The sequence below is a fragment of the Erithacus rubecula genome, assembly GCF_903797595.1.
Source record: "Erithacus rubecula genome assembly, chromosome: 3".
NCBI classification, from domain to species: Eukaryota; Metazoa; Chordata; class Aves; order Passeriformes; family Muscicapidae; genus Erithacus; species Erithacus rubecula.
This window is the reverse complement of record NC_136689.1, coordinates 32,734,862-32,748,767: the sequence shown is the minus strand read 5'-3', so window position 1 is coordinate 32,748,767 and position 13,906 is coordinate 32,734,862. Positions and strand designations below refer to the sequence as shown.

The 13,906-nt window shown below is 34.9% G+C and overlaps 2 protein-coding genes across 3 annotated transcripts in view; both read right to left on the bottom strand.

The window, feature by feature from the left end:
- VWDE (von Willebrand factor D and EGF domains) overlaps positions 1-13,906 on the bottom strand; it is a 458,699-nt gene that overhangs the window by 131,347 nt on the left and 313,446 nt on the right. The window lies entirely within an intron of this gene.
- THSD7A (thrombospondin type 1 domain containing 7A) overlaps positions 1-13,906 on the bottom strand; it is a 263,208-nt gene that overhangs the window by 65,600 nt on the left and 183,702 nt on the right. For both annotated transcript variants that reach the window (XM_079301320.1, XM_079301321.1), the window contains exon 10: positions 6,277-6,468. In XM_079301320.1, the coding sequence (XP_079157446.1) occupies positions 6,277-6,468 (192 nt within the window). The remainder of the gene's footprint in view (positions 1-6,276; positions 6,469-13,906) is intronic.

Here is a 13,906-nt window from a genome sequence, read left to right as displayed (position 1 = left end):
CAGCTATGGAAGAATATATATTCAGGAAAAAAAATGAGATTGACATTGACTTGTAAATGCAAAACATTGGGGCATGAATGTCTGCAGCTCAGTGGGAATCCAGTTCTGCACAGATTAAACCAGGAGTTAAAGAAAACATGCAAAGACTGAACAAAATGTGGAAATACTACTACTAAAATAAAAATCAATGTGCCATTATCTCCAGGAAAACAGCATTCTCTTGTGCTTCCTCAATTTAACTAGGTACAGAAAATGCAGAATGGGTTGGAAAACTGGCAGTTAGAGATGCCCTTTACAGCATCTGTTTAAGGGTAGCAGCTTTATGAGCATATCCCCAGAAGAGGACAGGTTTGACAGGAACATAAAAGCTAATGAGTATCACAGAAAAAAAAAATAAAATAGACATTTGAATTCATCAGAACATAGGAAAAAGGGATATACAATAATCAACACATCCTTTAATAATAAATGATCAGACGACAGTTGGTAGCACTAAAAATAACAATTTCAAGGATGCAAAAACCTCAGGCTGAAGTGTTTAGATTTGGGTTTGCATTTTTAAGCAAAGTAGACTTGGAAGTGCAAGACTAGCTTTGCAGATGGACTTGCATATTGCTCATAAATTAGCTGACAGAATTGTCATACACTTAGATTGCTTTTCTGCCTGATTTGGAGCTGCTAATGGGTAAGACACCTTGCTCTAGGATAATCAATATTATAAATCTTTTTTTTTGACATTGACTAGATAACCTTAAAATTTCAAAGCATTAAACATTTTTAAAGCATTTAGAATAATTTTAATTAATTAATCATTTTAATTAATCATTTTGATATCACTTGTTTTTGCAGATGCGTATGGTTTTACAAATGCATTTCTAAACAGCTGGAATAATCTTAATGTTTAAGAAAACTAATGTGACTGAAGAGCCTCTTGTATTCCAGTGAGTGAAATGGGTGTTACTAATTTCTTTACTGCAGGCATTCTCAGCTGCACTTCCTGAAGACAGACCTGTTCTGCAAACATTGATGTTTCCTCCCCTGGTTTATATCAGTTGCATAAACCAAACAGACCTGTCCAAAGCACACAACAGGTCAGGATGCAGAGTGGACCCATGGTAAATGCAAGGTCTGTCCTTAAGTCTTTTCCAGGATAGAACATGACCCCCTGGCCCCTCACTACAATGAGCAAAAACAGCACAATAACATACCCTGCCCTGGCTCACCTTTCTCACACAGGTGTCTGGTCACTTAGTAAGTTTTGCCTGAAAATTCAGGTTGCACAGTTCCAAAACTTAATGTTGCTTTTTTTTTTTTTCTTTTTTTTTTTTTTTTCATTCCTGTTTCATGAAAAATCTCATGTTCTCCAAAACTTATCTTTTTGTGAATGAGAAATTTCCTGCTGAAACAATTACTCAATTCTGTGCTTTCAGATTTAATTACCAAGCACTGTTAATTCAAGCCAGGAAAATACAAACCCAGAAAACAAACTCAATAAGTGCAGAAAGAGTAAATACATTAAAAATGTTAAGCATAACTTCTTTTTTGCAACTATGAAGTCAAACTGTACTGGAATTTAACAAAGATAAAATTTTAAAGCATATCCACAATAATTTGTGAAGTATTGAGAATAAGCTTCTCTGATCCAGTTATTTCTTATGAATTCAATAAATCAGTCTTGCAGGTAGATGAGAAGTAAGAGCTGTTGATTCTTGTCAAACATATTTGATGAGATGGATAAATATTCTATACTATCTAACTGTGATGTTTAGTACTCTGTGCTAAATGGTAGTGCCAAACAGTCCTGGCATTACACTTTGCTAATCTATGATCATATAATACCCATAGTAAAACACTGCCAAGCACATGCATCCCTGCCCTAAGTAATAATAATAATAATAATAATAATAATAATAATAATAATAATAATAATAATAATAATAATAATAAATTCCCTCCCTCTCATTTTAATAAATTAAGCTTTTAAGTAATTTAATTTTCCTCTTTGTATTCAATTTTTGGTTTTTTTGTTTTTTTTTTTTTGTTTTGGTTCAGGTTTTTTTGGAGGTGATATGTTAAATCTTAACTTTTCCAAAATTGGTTTTAGTGATAAAACTTAGGATGAATCCACAACATTAGTGTTATGCTGTATTGCACAATTTATCAGTGCCACTCTATGGCAGTGTATAATCAATACTGAATCAATCTACATATTTATTACTTACTGAAAAACTAAGTACTTTTTAGTACAGGTCCAGTTGTAATGTGAAACAGTCTTAGTGCACACTACTAATTTTATAAGATTCATTGTAAGCAGAGGAAAAAAAAACCAAACCAGAAATATTTAAAAGAATATAAACCAAAAGTAGACACACTCTTCATTCAAGAGACAGGCTAAGCTGTATATGATACCTTAGTAGATTTATGCAGAACAACTATGTGACGTATCAGGTAACATCACTATGTCCTTTGCTGTCATTTTTTATTTTGAGACTGACTTTTCTGAGCTTCTTACCGTACCATGAAGATATATTTGACAGTGCCACAAATGAGCTAACACTATAGGCAGTCTCACAGACAGGCAAATTTATAAATTGCTTTGCCTTTCAAACCTTCAAGCTGAGGACAATGAAAAATATCTCAGAAAAAATGTCACAAATGGTTACTGTGACACTCATTTCCACATGGAGTCATCTCACAAAACACAGTAAGTCTTCATCTCATGAAGAGAACTCCTTTCTCCTCACTGAATGCAAGCAAATAAGCCCATTCCAGATGTGTATGACCACACTGTGCTTGAGGCTCTGCAGTGTGTGGTCTGACCACCTGAAAAGGGTCTTGTTTGGAATGAGGAAATGGTGATGAGAGGGTGCACAGCTGAGGTCAGCTCCTGGCTCAAGAAGAAATCAGTGTGGTGCTGGAGGGGCAGTCAGTATCCCAGAGCTCATAAGAAAACTTCATCACCCTTGTAATTTACATATGGCTTATATTTTTACTCTGAACCTATTCTTTACACTGAGAAATTATTACCATACTACTGAATTATTTCTATTCTAAGTCATTAAAAATAAATTATTAAACTGTGGTTGTTTCCTGGTGGCCAGTCATGTTAACTTGATGGTTTCTTCAATTCACAGCAGATATAACTGGGTAATAAGAAAAAAAATCTTAGATATGAAATCACATCGCTCTATTACAGACAGATATACGCCAATATTAACAAGAAAAATGGCAGAATATCATATTTTTCATTTCAAAGAGGAGAGAAACTGAACAATCACTGACAATACTTGATAAAAAGCCACCTGAGAGACAGATAAGAAATCCTATTTCACATGTATCTATAGATCCTCAAAAATTTTAGTGAGGTGCTCATGTTTAAGGACCCAAATGAATAAGAATTAAATGTACCACATACTTTGATGGATTACAGTATTTATTGCAAAGGTAATGCCTGCAATGCTTTGATGTTTCTAGGGTTGTGGACTGAATGACTATCAGGAGGATGAGTGTGATCAAGAACTCACATCTGGACTCCTTATTTCATCTTAAAATACAAATTTAGCCTTATTCATGGATTTAGTCTTGCATATTTTTTCTTTAATATCTGATTCTGATATATAGTAAGAGTAACACATGTTTATGTACAATATATTTTTACTGTAGTGTTTTGAGTAAAAACTCATGGCAATATGATACAGAAATTACAATGGAATAGCTTACCTAGCCTTACCAACAGCCCAAGAAAAGGTTCAGAACTACAAAAGAAAACTTGTGTGTCTGTTCACCTGAGCAGAACTGATTGCTGTTTTCAGAACTCAGCTTTAATGTATATATGGAATTACTGGTCTTATATTTATGAGACTTGGAATTTGTAGCTGCATGATGCTTGCAGAGCTTCCATCTACAGTTCTGCGCATTTTTTTCTAAGCTCTGAATAGAACTGAGAACTGTATGTGTTCCAAAAAATGTTTATGTGAAGCTTCCTTTTATATCAGTGGAATACAGATGCTCAAATGCATGAATATATTCTGTGCTCCTAGAACAAGAAATGACCTCCTAGCACCCAGTATTTTATGTTTTGGGAGCACAGCTTATCTCAGTCATGGAATTCTGGAGGTGAAAACTCATTCAGTTATTTGTCATGTAACAAATTACTAAGAGGCATAACAGGAGTATGTATGAGGAAAAAAATGACAATAACTCTAATTCTACTGAAGGATAAAAAATAAATGTTAAACTGATACATTTTTTAATATGATAGAAGAAAAGGTGAAAAGTACCTTCAGCTAGAGTTGTAAAAATACCCTTAGCCTTGGGAGGTTCTTTCATTTATTTATATACTTTCATTCTTTGGAGTTTGGAGAGAGTGCAAAGGAGCACAGTATTGAAGAGATTTGATCAAAATGTGAGTGCACTCCTGGGTAAGCTGGGTAGATCTACCAGCTTGTATCCTTAAAACAAGCACAGAATAACTTCATCTGAAATAATGGGAAAGAAGCCAGGGTGCAAGCAAAGCTGAAGGACTACAGTACCCAGGTAATGAGTTAGATTTCTCAGCCTTACTTTAGGGATTTCTTCACTACAGCCTCTATGATTTGAGATCTGTCTTTGTGATCACTCTGTGCTGATTCTGATCACTGCACAATGAACTTTAATAAAATTCACATACTCAAAATCCAGGCGACACTAAACAGCTTTGCTGCATCTGTAGCCTTGTAAATTAACCTAGGCTGTATTAAGTATCAAAGTCAGAATAAAGAGTACTTTTTAAGATTAAGCATAATAAAGTGGAATAATTTTTTCAGTAATTTAGGGTTTTCACTTCTTTGGCATGCTTGTCAGGATTTAAATTTCTGTCTCTGGTAAAATTACAGAAGTATATAGAAAATCTGTTGTCTTGATCTACATGGACAAGCAAGAAGCACATGAATATATGTTTATTTAGATTATATGGCTCTTTGTTTTCCCCAAAATGAGTCTGTTCAACACAATGTGAAAAACAGGGACACCACAAATCCAATTTTGAAAATAATTTTAAATGTGCTCCTACTTTGTTACATACATCTATCTAAGTAATTTGTGATTTGAATCACCTACTAAAATAGAGTACATTTCTGAATGCCACTTATATTTCTAGCAAAGGTTCCTTCCAGAGAAAAGTTTGAAAGTGCTCTGCTATATTTATTTTTTAACAATCATCCAAATTCTGTCAAATACACAGTACACTTCTAGCAATGTGTCTGCAAACAGCAAAGTGCACAGCTATTCCATTTCACTGCTTCCACACCTTGCAGCTTTCACTTTTCAGCTAAATTTGATCTTAAGATAAAGTAATAAAATGCTTAACAGTTTAAAAGAAAAACTAACATATGCATGTAATCCTCTTATAATATTAATCCATTTATACCCTTTTATATTTGACTTTTCTGTCAGTAATACATGTGAGCAAACATCTTCCAAGAACTCTTTGGTGGCTATGTCTGTGGCTCCTGGTGTGACACAAGGCACTTTATCAGATGGACCCTGGTACACCTGACATGGCCAATTTTGAACCATATTATATACAGAATGCATTTCCTCTATAATCCACCCACCCCTCCAAATACTTAAAACCAAAACAGAAAGAGCTGTAGGAACCATGGAAAATCATCAAAGAATAGCCATGAACCTGTATCTAAAACCTGTTCTGTCTTCTCCTTTGTATTCCAGCTATGTCTTTTTGCATATGCTGCAGACACTGTACAAGGATCACTTGAATAAATGGAAACCATTCCTGAGTGAAGACTTGCAGGGCAAAACCCAAAGTTTTGCTATGAATAGCAATGTTAGTGAGGCAACATAAGTTACCAATCAGAGAAAAAAACCAACAAAAACCTTTTGGTAACATTTGAATCATTAAATTCTCATAGATTCAGCATTCAGGATAATAGTATCTTTTCAAATTGGACATAAATTAGGGGTGATAATCTGTGTCGGATTAACTGTTTGTCTTGATCAATTTTAATGAAAATCATATATGTGAAATAGCAACATTAATCACACTCATAAAAATATAGTAAAATTAACAGAAATGAACAAAATAAACTGTCTTTAGAACAGCTCTAGTACCAGGAGTACAGGCGGGATAACCATTTAGACAATTCTGCTGTATTAAAGACCCCCAGTGCGGCCTCACAGTTTGTGTCAGTGGATCAGGAGACGGCTGCAGGGGCAGTGGGGATCCCATTCCTGCTGCAGGGACAGTGGGGATCCCATTCCCACAGAGCGCAGCCTTACCTTCCCCTGCGTACGCCAGGACGGAGCGGGCGCGCACCTGCCTCCCCTCCGTGGCCTTCCCCGAGCAGGTGTGCGAGCAGGAGGACCAGGCAGACCACGGGCTGAGCACGCAGTCCTTGGGGCACGGCGCTTGGCACGCCACCGGGATCGGGTAGATGGCGTCTCTACAGAGCTGCCTGTCAACCTCTTCTCCTGGGAGGAAAAAAAAAAAAAAAAAGCCAGTAGCAGTCTATCATTCGCTAAATTAACTTAAAATGAGCAATCTAGTCCAGATGGGCACACAAATAAATTAGATTCTGTTCTTCTGTATCAACAAGGTAAATAGATCTTTTATTACTTGTCTCCTCTGCCTCGATTCTAGAGGAGCGTACTTAAACCTAAGTTGATTCGATATTCTCATGAAGTGAATGCCAGCCTGGGTGGCCTTTAGGATTTTGTTTTATAATACATACTTGATCCCACACAAAATCCAAATGTAAGTAATGGAGTATATAACACACTTATGGAAAACTGTGTACATGGAGATACACGCATAGGAATAACCCAGTTTTCATCCAGATCTGTGGGAAAAGGGGAAAAATATCCCAACTTAGCCAGTTCTATAATCCACAATTTATCCTTTGAATAGCAGCTATCCATCAAAATATGAAAAGCAGCAGTAAATTACATTCAGGGTATTGTCTAGTTAGAAAGATCTTCATTTGTTAGCAAATCAGCAACACATCAGTCTTTGTGTCATGGCAGTATAACAGGATCTATGCATTTGTATTCTGTAGGTACATACTTCATTATAATAAAATGATCCAGGTTGGTATGAAGTGCTTAAGGAAATATTAGCTAGTATTTAGGTAGCTTTTGTTTTCAATCAGATAATCGTGGGAGCACTGTGTCTGAGATCTGTCTAAACAGCACCTTAATCACCACATGGACAGTTGTGAGGTGACATGATTTCTTGATCTAAACAGTTAATATTTATTTTGAGGAGAATGAATGAATGAATAAATATTGTGATATTAGTAAGTCTCATGATAAAAAAAATCTTAAATTTTCATGTTGGAGCAAATGATGGAAAAATGAAGGAGAAAGAGATTTAGGTCCAGTGTTTAGAATTATAGCCTTGTTATCACAACATAATGCCTGTTATGAGGAACTGAAAATGTTGCATCTAAGAGGACACTAGACTTCTATGGCCTTGATAACCACATACAATTAAGACATGAAAGAGCCAGTCCAGTTGTAAACATATTTTTTTTAAATTTTCTTAACAGGATAACATTTCAAAGCATCACAATGTCTTTTGTGCTATATAATCTTTTCTGTACTAGGGCATAAAAGTTTCTGTTATGATTCATCTATTGAAACACTCTTGAATTTTACATGATCCTGACAAGACAAAACAGGACTTGTCTACATTATGTACTTTCTAAGATCCATCATGTCAACCCCTTTGTTTTAATAGCCAATGTCAACAAAATAATGTCTTATCAATATTTGTAAATGAATGTAAGTCTTCATTACAACTAAATATTTGTTAGATATATTGATTAAATACTCTGTAATTAAATCAGTAAAAGGCATCAGTTACTGTTAGCAACTACCACATGGATTTTGAAAGCTAATTCAGTAAGAACTGAGCACATGATAAATGAAGCCAAAGAGCTAAAAACTCTGCTTTACTGAGTCTCACATTAGGCTTTATTGCTCAATAGATGCATAATAATAAATTGATTCAAATACTAATAAAACCAGAAACTACATAAACTATTTTTTTTGTCATTCAAGGGTTACAGTCTTAGAACCCTTTAAATAAGAATCTCTTAAACTGAGTTCCTGAAACTCCTGAAAGGAGGTGTTTTAGCACTAAATTAGATTATGAGTCCCAGAAGTGTTAACCAAATTCTTTGTGAAAGAGTTAAAGAAGAGGGCCATCCATTCAATATTAGATCCTTTTAAACAGTGCCAAATATTTTATTCATACAGAATATATAGGCACAACAGAACTACAAACATGATCTTCCTTGGTTCTGAAAACCAGGGAAAATCCTGCAGCTCATGTTTTTAAAATAGACTACAGAAGTCACACTCATCTGAATTATAAAGACCTTTGAGATCAAGTCAGTCTCAGCAGCTATATTTTCCCATATTAAAATATAAATTTGAGTCCTGGCAAAGGCTTCATGGCTCTCTTACACCAAGTTCTGCTTCCCTCACTGGACTCAGTCTTTCCATCAATTTCTCCCTCTGTTATATTGCAGGTCATCACACTCTGACACCAGTGCAGGAGGGATTACTTTCTGCTTCATCAGAAGGGCATTTTTTGGGTTCAAGGACAAGAGACAGAGGAGACGACTATAAACTTCTTTTTCAGATAGAAAAAAAAAGCTAGAAAAGGGGTGAGACCTACTCTTAAATTGTTCCATTGCTAGGTAAGTCTCAATAAGCTAAACTGCTAGGACACGTGTACTCTTTGCAGGAAATGCTGCTACTACAATAAAGTGTGCCACAGTATAAATAAATGACACTACACTGAACTTGGCTTTAAATTTAAACTCGAACTCAAGTCTAATTTCATGCCACAATGAAGAATATTTTCAACTTAGTTTTAGTCAGAGTTTGCATCTCAAATGAAGCCAAGCCTTCACTCTCTCCCAAAATCAAAGGCCCTATTTTAATTTGCTTTTATACAGAAAATAGTCTAGAACTATTTACCTTACATATTGGCATTTAGTTTTTGTCAAGTGTCCAATTTTTATATGATGAATTCAGTAACATAGAAATGTAGTTGGAAGAAATGTCTTCTAATGGGTACTTCTTCAGAGAAATATTTTCTTTATACTAAACTGTTTCTGACATTTCCCTAATGATTTTATGAACGACTTGACCTTTTTTGCCTTCCTCTTTAAAGCTTGTAGTGTAGTCAATCACCAGGAGCCACTCAGCCGTAAACTGGGAACAATGCCAGTGTAAAGACTACTTAGAAAAAGTGCCATTTGGAAATGTTTGCCACTTAGTGTTGAAGCAAGTCCAGAAGAGGGCCATGAAGGTGAACAGAGGGTTGGAATATGTCTTCCATGAGGAATGGCTGAAAAAACTGGAGTTGTTCAGCCTGGAGAAGAAAATCCAAGGAGACTTTACAGCTTCCTACTAGTATCTGAAAAAAGCTGATGAGAAAGATGAAAAGGGGTTTTTAAAAAAAGCTGTAATGATAGGACAAGGGAGAAGGGCTTTAAACTAAGAGAGAAGATTAAAAAAGACATTCTTTACTGTGAAGGAGGAGAGGCACTGGAACAGGCTGTAGATGTGGTGGATGCTCCATCCTGGAAGTGCTCAAGACCAGGGATCTGTTTTAGTGGAAGGTGTCCTTGCCCATGGCAGAGAGGTGGGAACTAGATGATCTTTAAGGTCCCTTTCAACCCTAACTGCTTGATGATTCTGATTTTATTTTGACATTATGGGCATAAATTTATCTTTATTTATAAGTATTGAAGACAAAACTAAAAAAAACAAAAATTACTTAAAGGCCTCTGCCTGGGGTTACTTATACCTTAAACAACAGAATGTCAAAAAGTAAAGAGATGAAAACAGAATATGACATTTCTGTCAAGAGAACCCTTCACCACTTACCAGTTGACTTGTTCACAAAAATCTGGAATCTCACAATATTTTATATTTACAAATGCCTATGTTGTTGAGTTATATTTCTCTCTTAGACAAGAGACACTCATTTTGGACTAAAATCTCCAAATTGCACTTAAAGAAATGACAGCACATAAAAATGGCAGGAGGCAAAAGAGGGGTTTTCAAAAATCTGAAATGTCAATATTTTTTAAAATCTTTCTGGGAATTCTTTTTACAGATTTACATCAGTGGAGAATGCTGAGGGAATAGTCTTTCAAATACACATTTCTTTCTCAAATAATTAAGCTTGATCCATCTGGACAATCAGCAAAGCAAGTCACTACATTAAAACCTCCTTTTGGCCAACTTCTTGGCTCAATGACTTCCTGGTATGCCCGACATGAGAGCCTCTATTGAAGTACACAACTATTTAGTTGTTTTAAAACAAAAAACAAACAAACAAACAAACAAACAAACAAACAAAAAAAACCCCCACCCAAACAAACAAACAAACAAAAAAAACCCCACCAAACAAAAAACACCAAGTCAACCAAGCAAAAAACCCCCAAATTACAGAATAGGCTAATTTTAACAGATCAGAGAGGCAGCTTGTGAATAACATTCATGAGGAGCTGATTGATAAATATCAGTATTCACAACACCATTCTTGTTTTATTACATTCACAAAGCAGGTATTGTATCTGTGAAAATTTAGTCTAGGTGCTAAAGGTGGGCTAGACCATATTCTGTGGTTAATGTAGATGAATCATGTCAGTCCTTTGTGCTTTTGTTTACTCATCTGTAAAACATATCTGATATTTAAGTTTCTTGTAAAATGCTTTAAGTTCCAATGGGAAGCATTCCTAGAGCTGGAATCACTAGAGAGAAATGGCAAAGAAACCCTCTTGCTTATTGTGCATCTTTTAACATGGTGCATGCTTCAGTGCACAGTGAAAATTGCTGTCAAAATCTGACCTGTAGTAAATGGGAAGGCAAGTGCTTAACAGAGAGCAAAATATTTTTTAAGCCTTAAAATGAACAGTAAAATCACTGAAAGATTCAATGAAGCATAGAGAACAACTTTAAAAAAATCAGCATAAAATAAAATTGCTCCTGGAGCCCTATGTAATAAGTCAATGAGCCTGGTTCTAAACAAGGAAACCAGCTATTGTTGCTGAAAAACTGACCTAAAACTTGATATAAACGAAGTAAACTTTGACAAGAAAATAAAAATAAGTGGAATTAAATCAAGATAAGCTTTGAACATTAATGTCTAATATTATTTTTAACCTGCCTGTGTAATCAGTAAAGGACAGGAATAGCACACAGTGGTAAAACAGATTTTACAGTCACATTTTAAAGCTCATAAAAGAAGCAATGATAACAACTGAGCCCAAATGCTAGAACTGCAGACTTCACATTATTTATCGCTTGTTTCAATATGTTCAAATTTACAACTGTATCTTCAACTTGAAAGAAAAAAGTCTCTTGTATCAGTATCTTGTACATGATGTGTCATCCACTATAAACTGCTGGGCAGCTGAAATACTTGGAAAAGCCTTACAGACTCAACTTTTAACCTGTTTGTGGATGAAGAAGGCCTTGCTATTATTTAACTGCCTTCAGTAATGCCTTTAAGGATGGAGGGGCTGCAGGAGAAAAATACAGTATTACTTCACACAACAGCAATAGCTGTGAGCTGTGCTGGCTGTGCTGAGTGGTTGGTTGCCACTGACTGTTTCCTTCCTTTCCTGTGTAGAAAAATAATCAACAGGAAAGAATTGAACTGCCTCTAGTATGAGTTGTAAAGGCTGAAATGGCTGAGAATGTTCTTTGTCTTGAACTCCTCTGCAGTTTCCCATATGCATTCCTTTCACATAAGGACCTATACCTGTCCTTACACTGATCCCCTTGTCAATCTCAAAATGTGTCAGACTGGCTGAGAAGGCAAAAATCCTGGGTGGACTCTGCCCATAAAGAAAAAAATACACCTATTGGTATTCAAAACTTACTAAAACCAGATCTGTGCTATGTGCTCAGTTCTATTTTCACTTGGAGCTAACTTTAACCACAGTTAGCAAATCATATCCTTCCCCACTAAAAAGTCATCAGTCCATAATCTACCTGCCTCAAAGTTACAGGAATGTTATGGCTACACTGTGAGAGTATAGAAGCAGCATTAATGCATTTAACTGTAATTATTCTAAAGGCAACTAAAAAAAAAATCAAGAAAATAACTAAGAAAATATACAAATTTATCCAAATGTGAAATTCCATACTAGATTTTCTTTAGTAATTACCTGGTCAACACATTGGATGATTAGTCTAATGCAAAATTCTATCAGACTTCTCAAAACCTCATACATCTTCACATGCAAATAAGCAGACAGTAATCAATCAGGATAAACTGAAATTATTATTTTAATTTCTAATACTTCTGCATTTCTTTTGAATCACTAATTGATTACCAAACTTCACCACAACAGGAAAAATCATGCCTGCTTAGCATGAGCACTCACAGCAAATTATGCTTTCCATCCAAACCTAGAAGCTCCAGCAGTAGTTTGATGTTTTCTTTATAAAATGATCAGAAAATAACTCAGGATGGATTTGGTTTTTGGTTTTTTGTTAGTTTTTCCTTATACAGGAGGAATTCTCTGAGGAACACTGTCTTTCTTAGCACGTGTCTCTAATTAAAATGTATACACAACTTTGAAAAGCTGACCCAGATTTTTCAGTTGGGAGAATTTAGAAGCTAATCTCTGAAAGACTAATCAAATAAACCCAGAAAGGAGAAACAATAATATTTACATGAAATTCATCATTTACCATCTTGTTTAGCTCATCAATCTTAAGAGTATTTTTGCCCTTTCATCAGTTCCATACTAGCAAATAACACATATTTTGACAGACAATAAGAAACTTTAAATGTTTTATTAATCCTCAATTCTTCATGCCATGTTGATGGCATTTATTCATATCTGCTCCAAAAAAAAGCTTTAATGGTAGTAACATGGCAGTGTCTTTCAAAAAAGCAGCAAGTGTATTACCTTAGTAATTGTTTTCCATTACAGTTCCTGAATCAGTTATCTAAAAGTATTTGTAAATTTTCAACATTTGGAAGATTTTTTTAACCTCTCTAATTATCAAACATAAGTAACATTAACTACAATTTATGATCTCAGTATATCTTACTTCACTGACTCTAAGTTTTTCAACAAATAAGCTGTGAAAAGATTGTGCATTTTCCATTTGTATTATTCTTATCAAGTGAAGCTTCTACATTTATTTCTTATGCTTAGGTGCCTAGCTGGTAACTCCAAGTGTTAAATCAGTTGCTAATTCCCTAATCACATGCCTTTCTCTCAATCGCTTTTGCTAAGTAGCATTTGCATTTAATTAAGTACATCTTAATTAGTTGATGGTTAATATTCTTGAAGTAATTTTCTTCTGAGAAGCCTAAGTAGAAACGGCACTGATTTCAATGAAGACAAATACCCTGGTTATTCACATCTGTTCATTATGCAAAAATGACAGAAAGTTGGTCTAATAGTTTAATGATATGTAAACATTGCAGGATTGTAAACTCTTTGATTTGATGGTTTGTATGTGCAAATTATAAATGTGATAATTTGGCCACTTACTCAAAAAAACCTGTAAGTCATAAACATGTATGTTTCTATTTTTAATCCTTTTTTTTTTTTTTCAACAAGAAACTTGAGAGCACAAGCACAGGTACCATCATTTTATTTACATCTTACCCGTCCTGCACAGACAAACCAGTGACATATAGAAAAGGCCACTGACTGCAGTCCTTTCCCTGTGCAAATACTGGAAGATACATATGCCTTTTAAAATAAAATACTAAATTTTAAAATTTGATTTTTAGTTTTTTAAAAGCAAATGTTTGCAATGAGAAATTGCAAATGACAGGAATGTAATTGTAATGACAGGAAGTAATAGTATACAAAAGGAAAATAGCTGGAGCTTAGAAACCCACCATATCCAATGT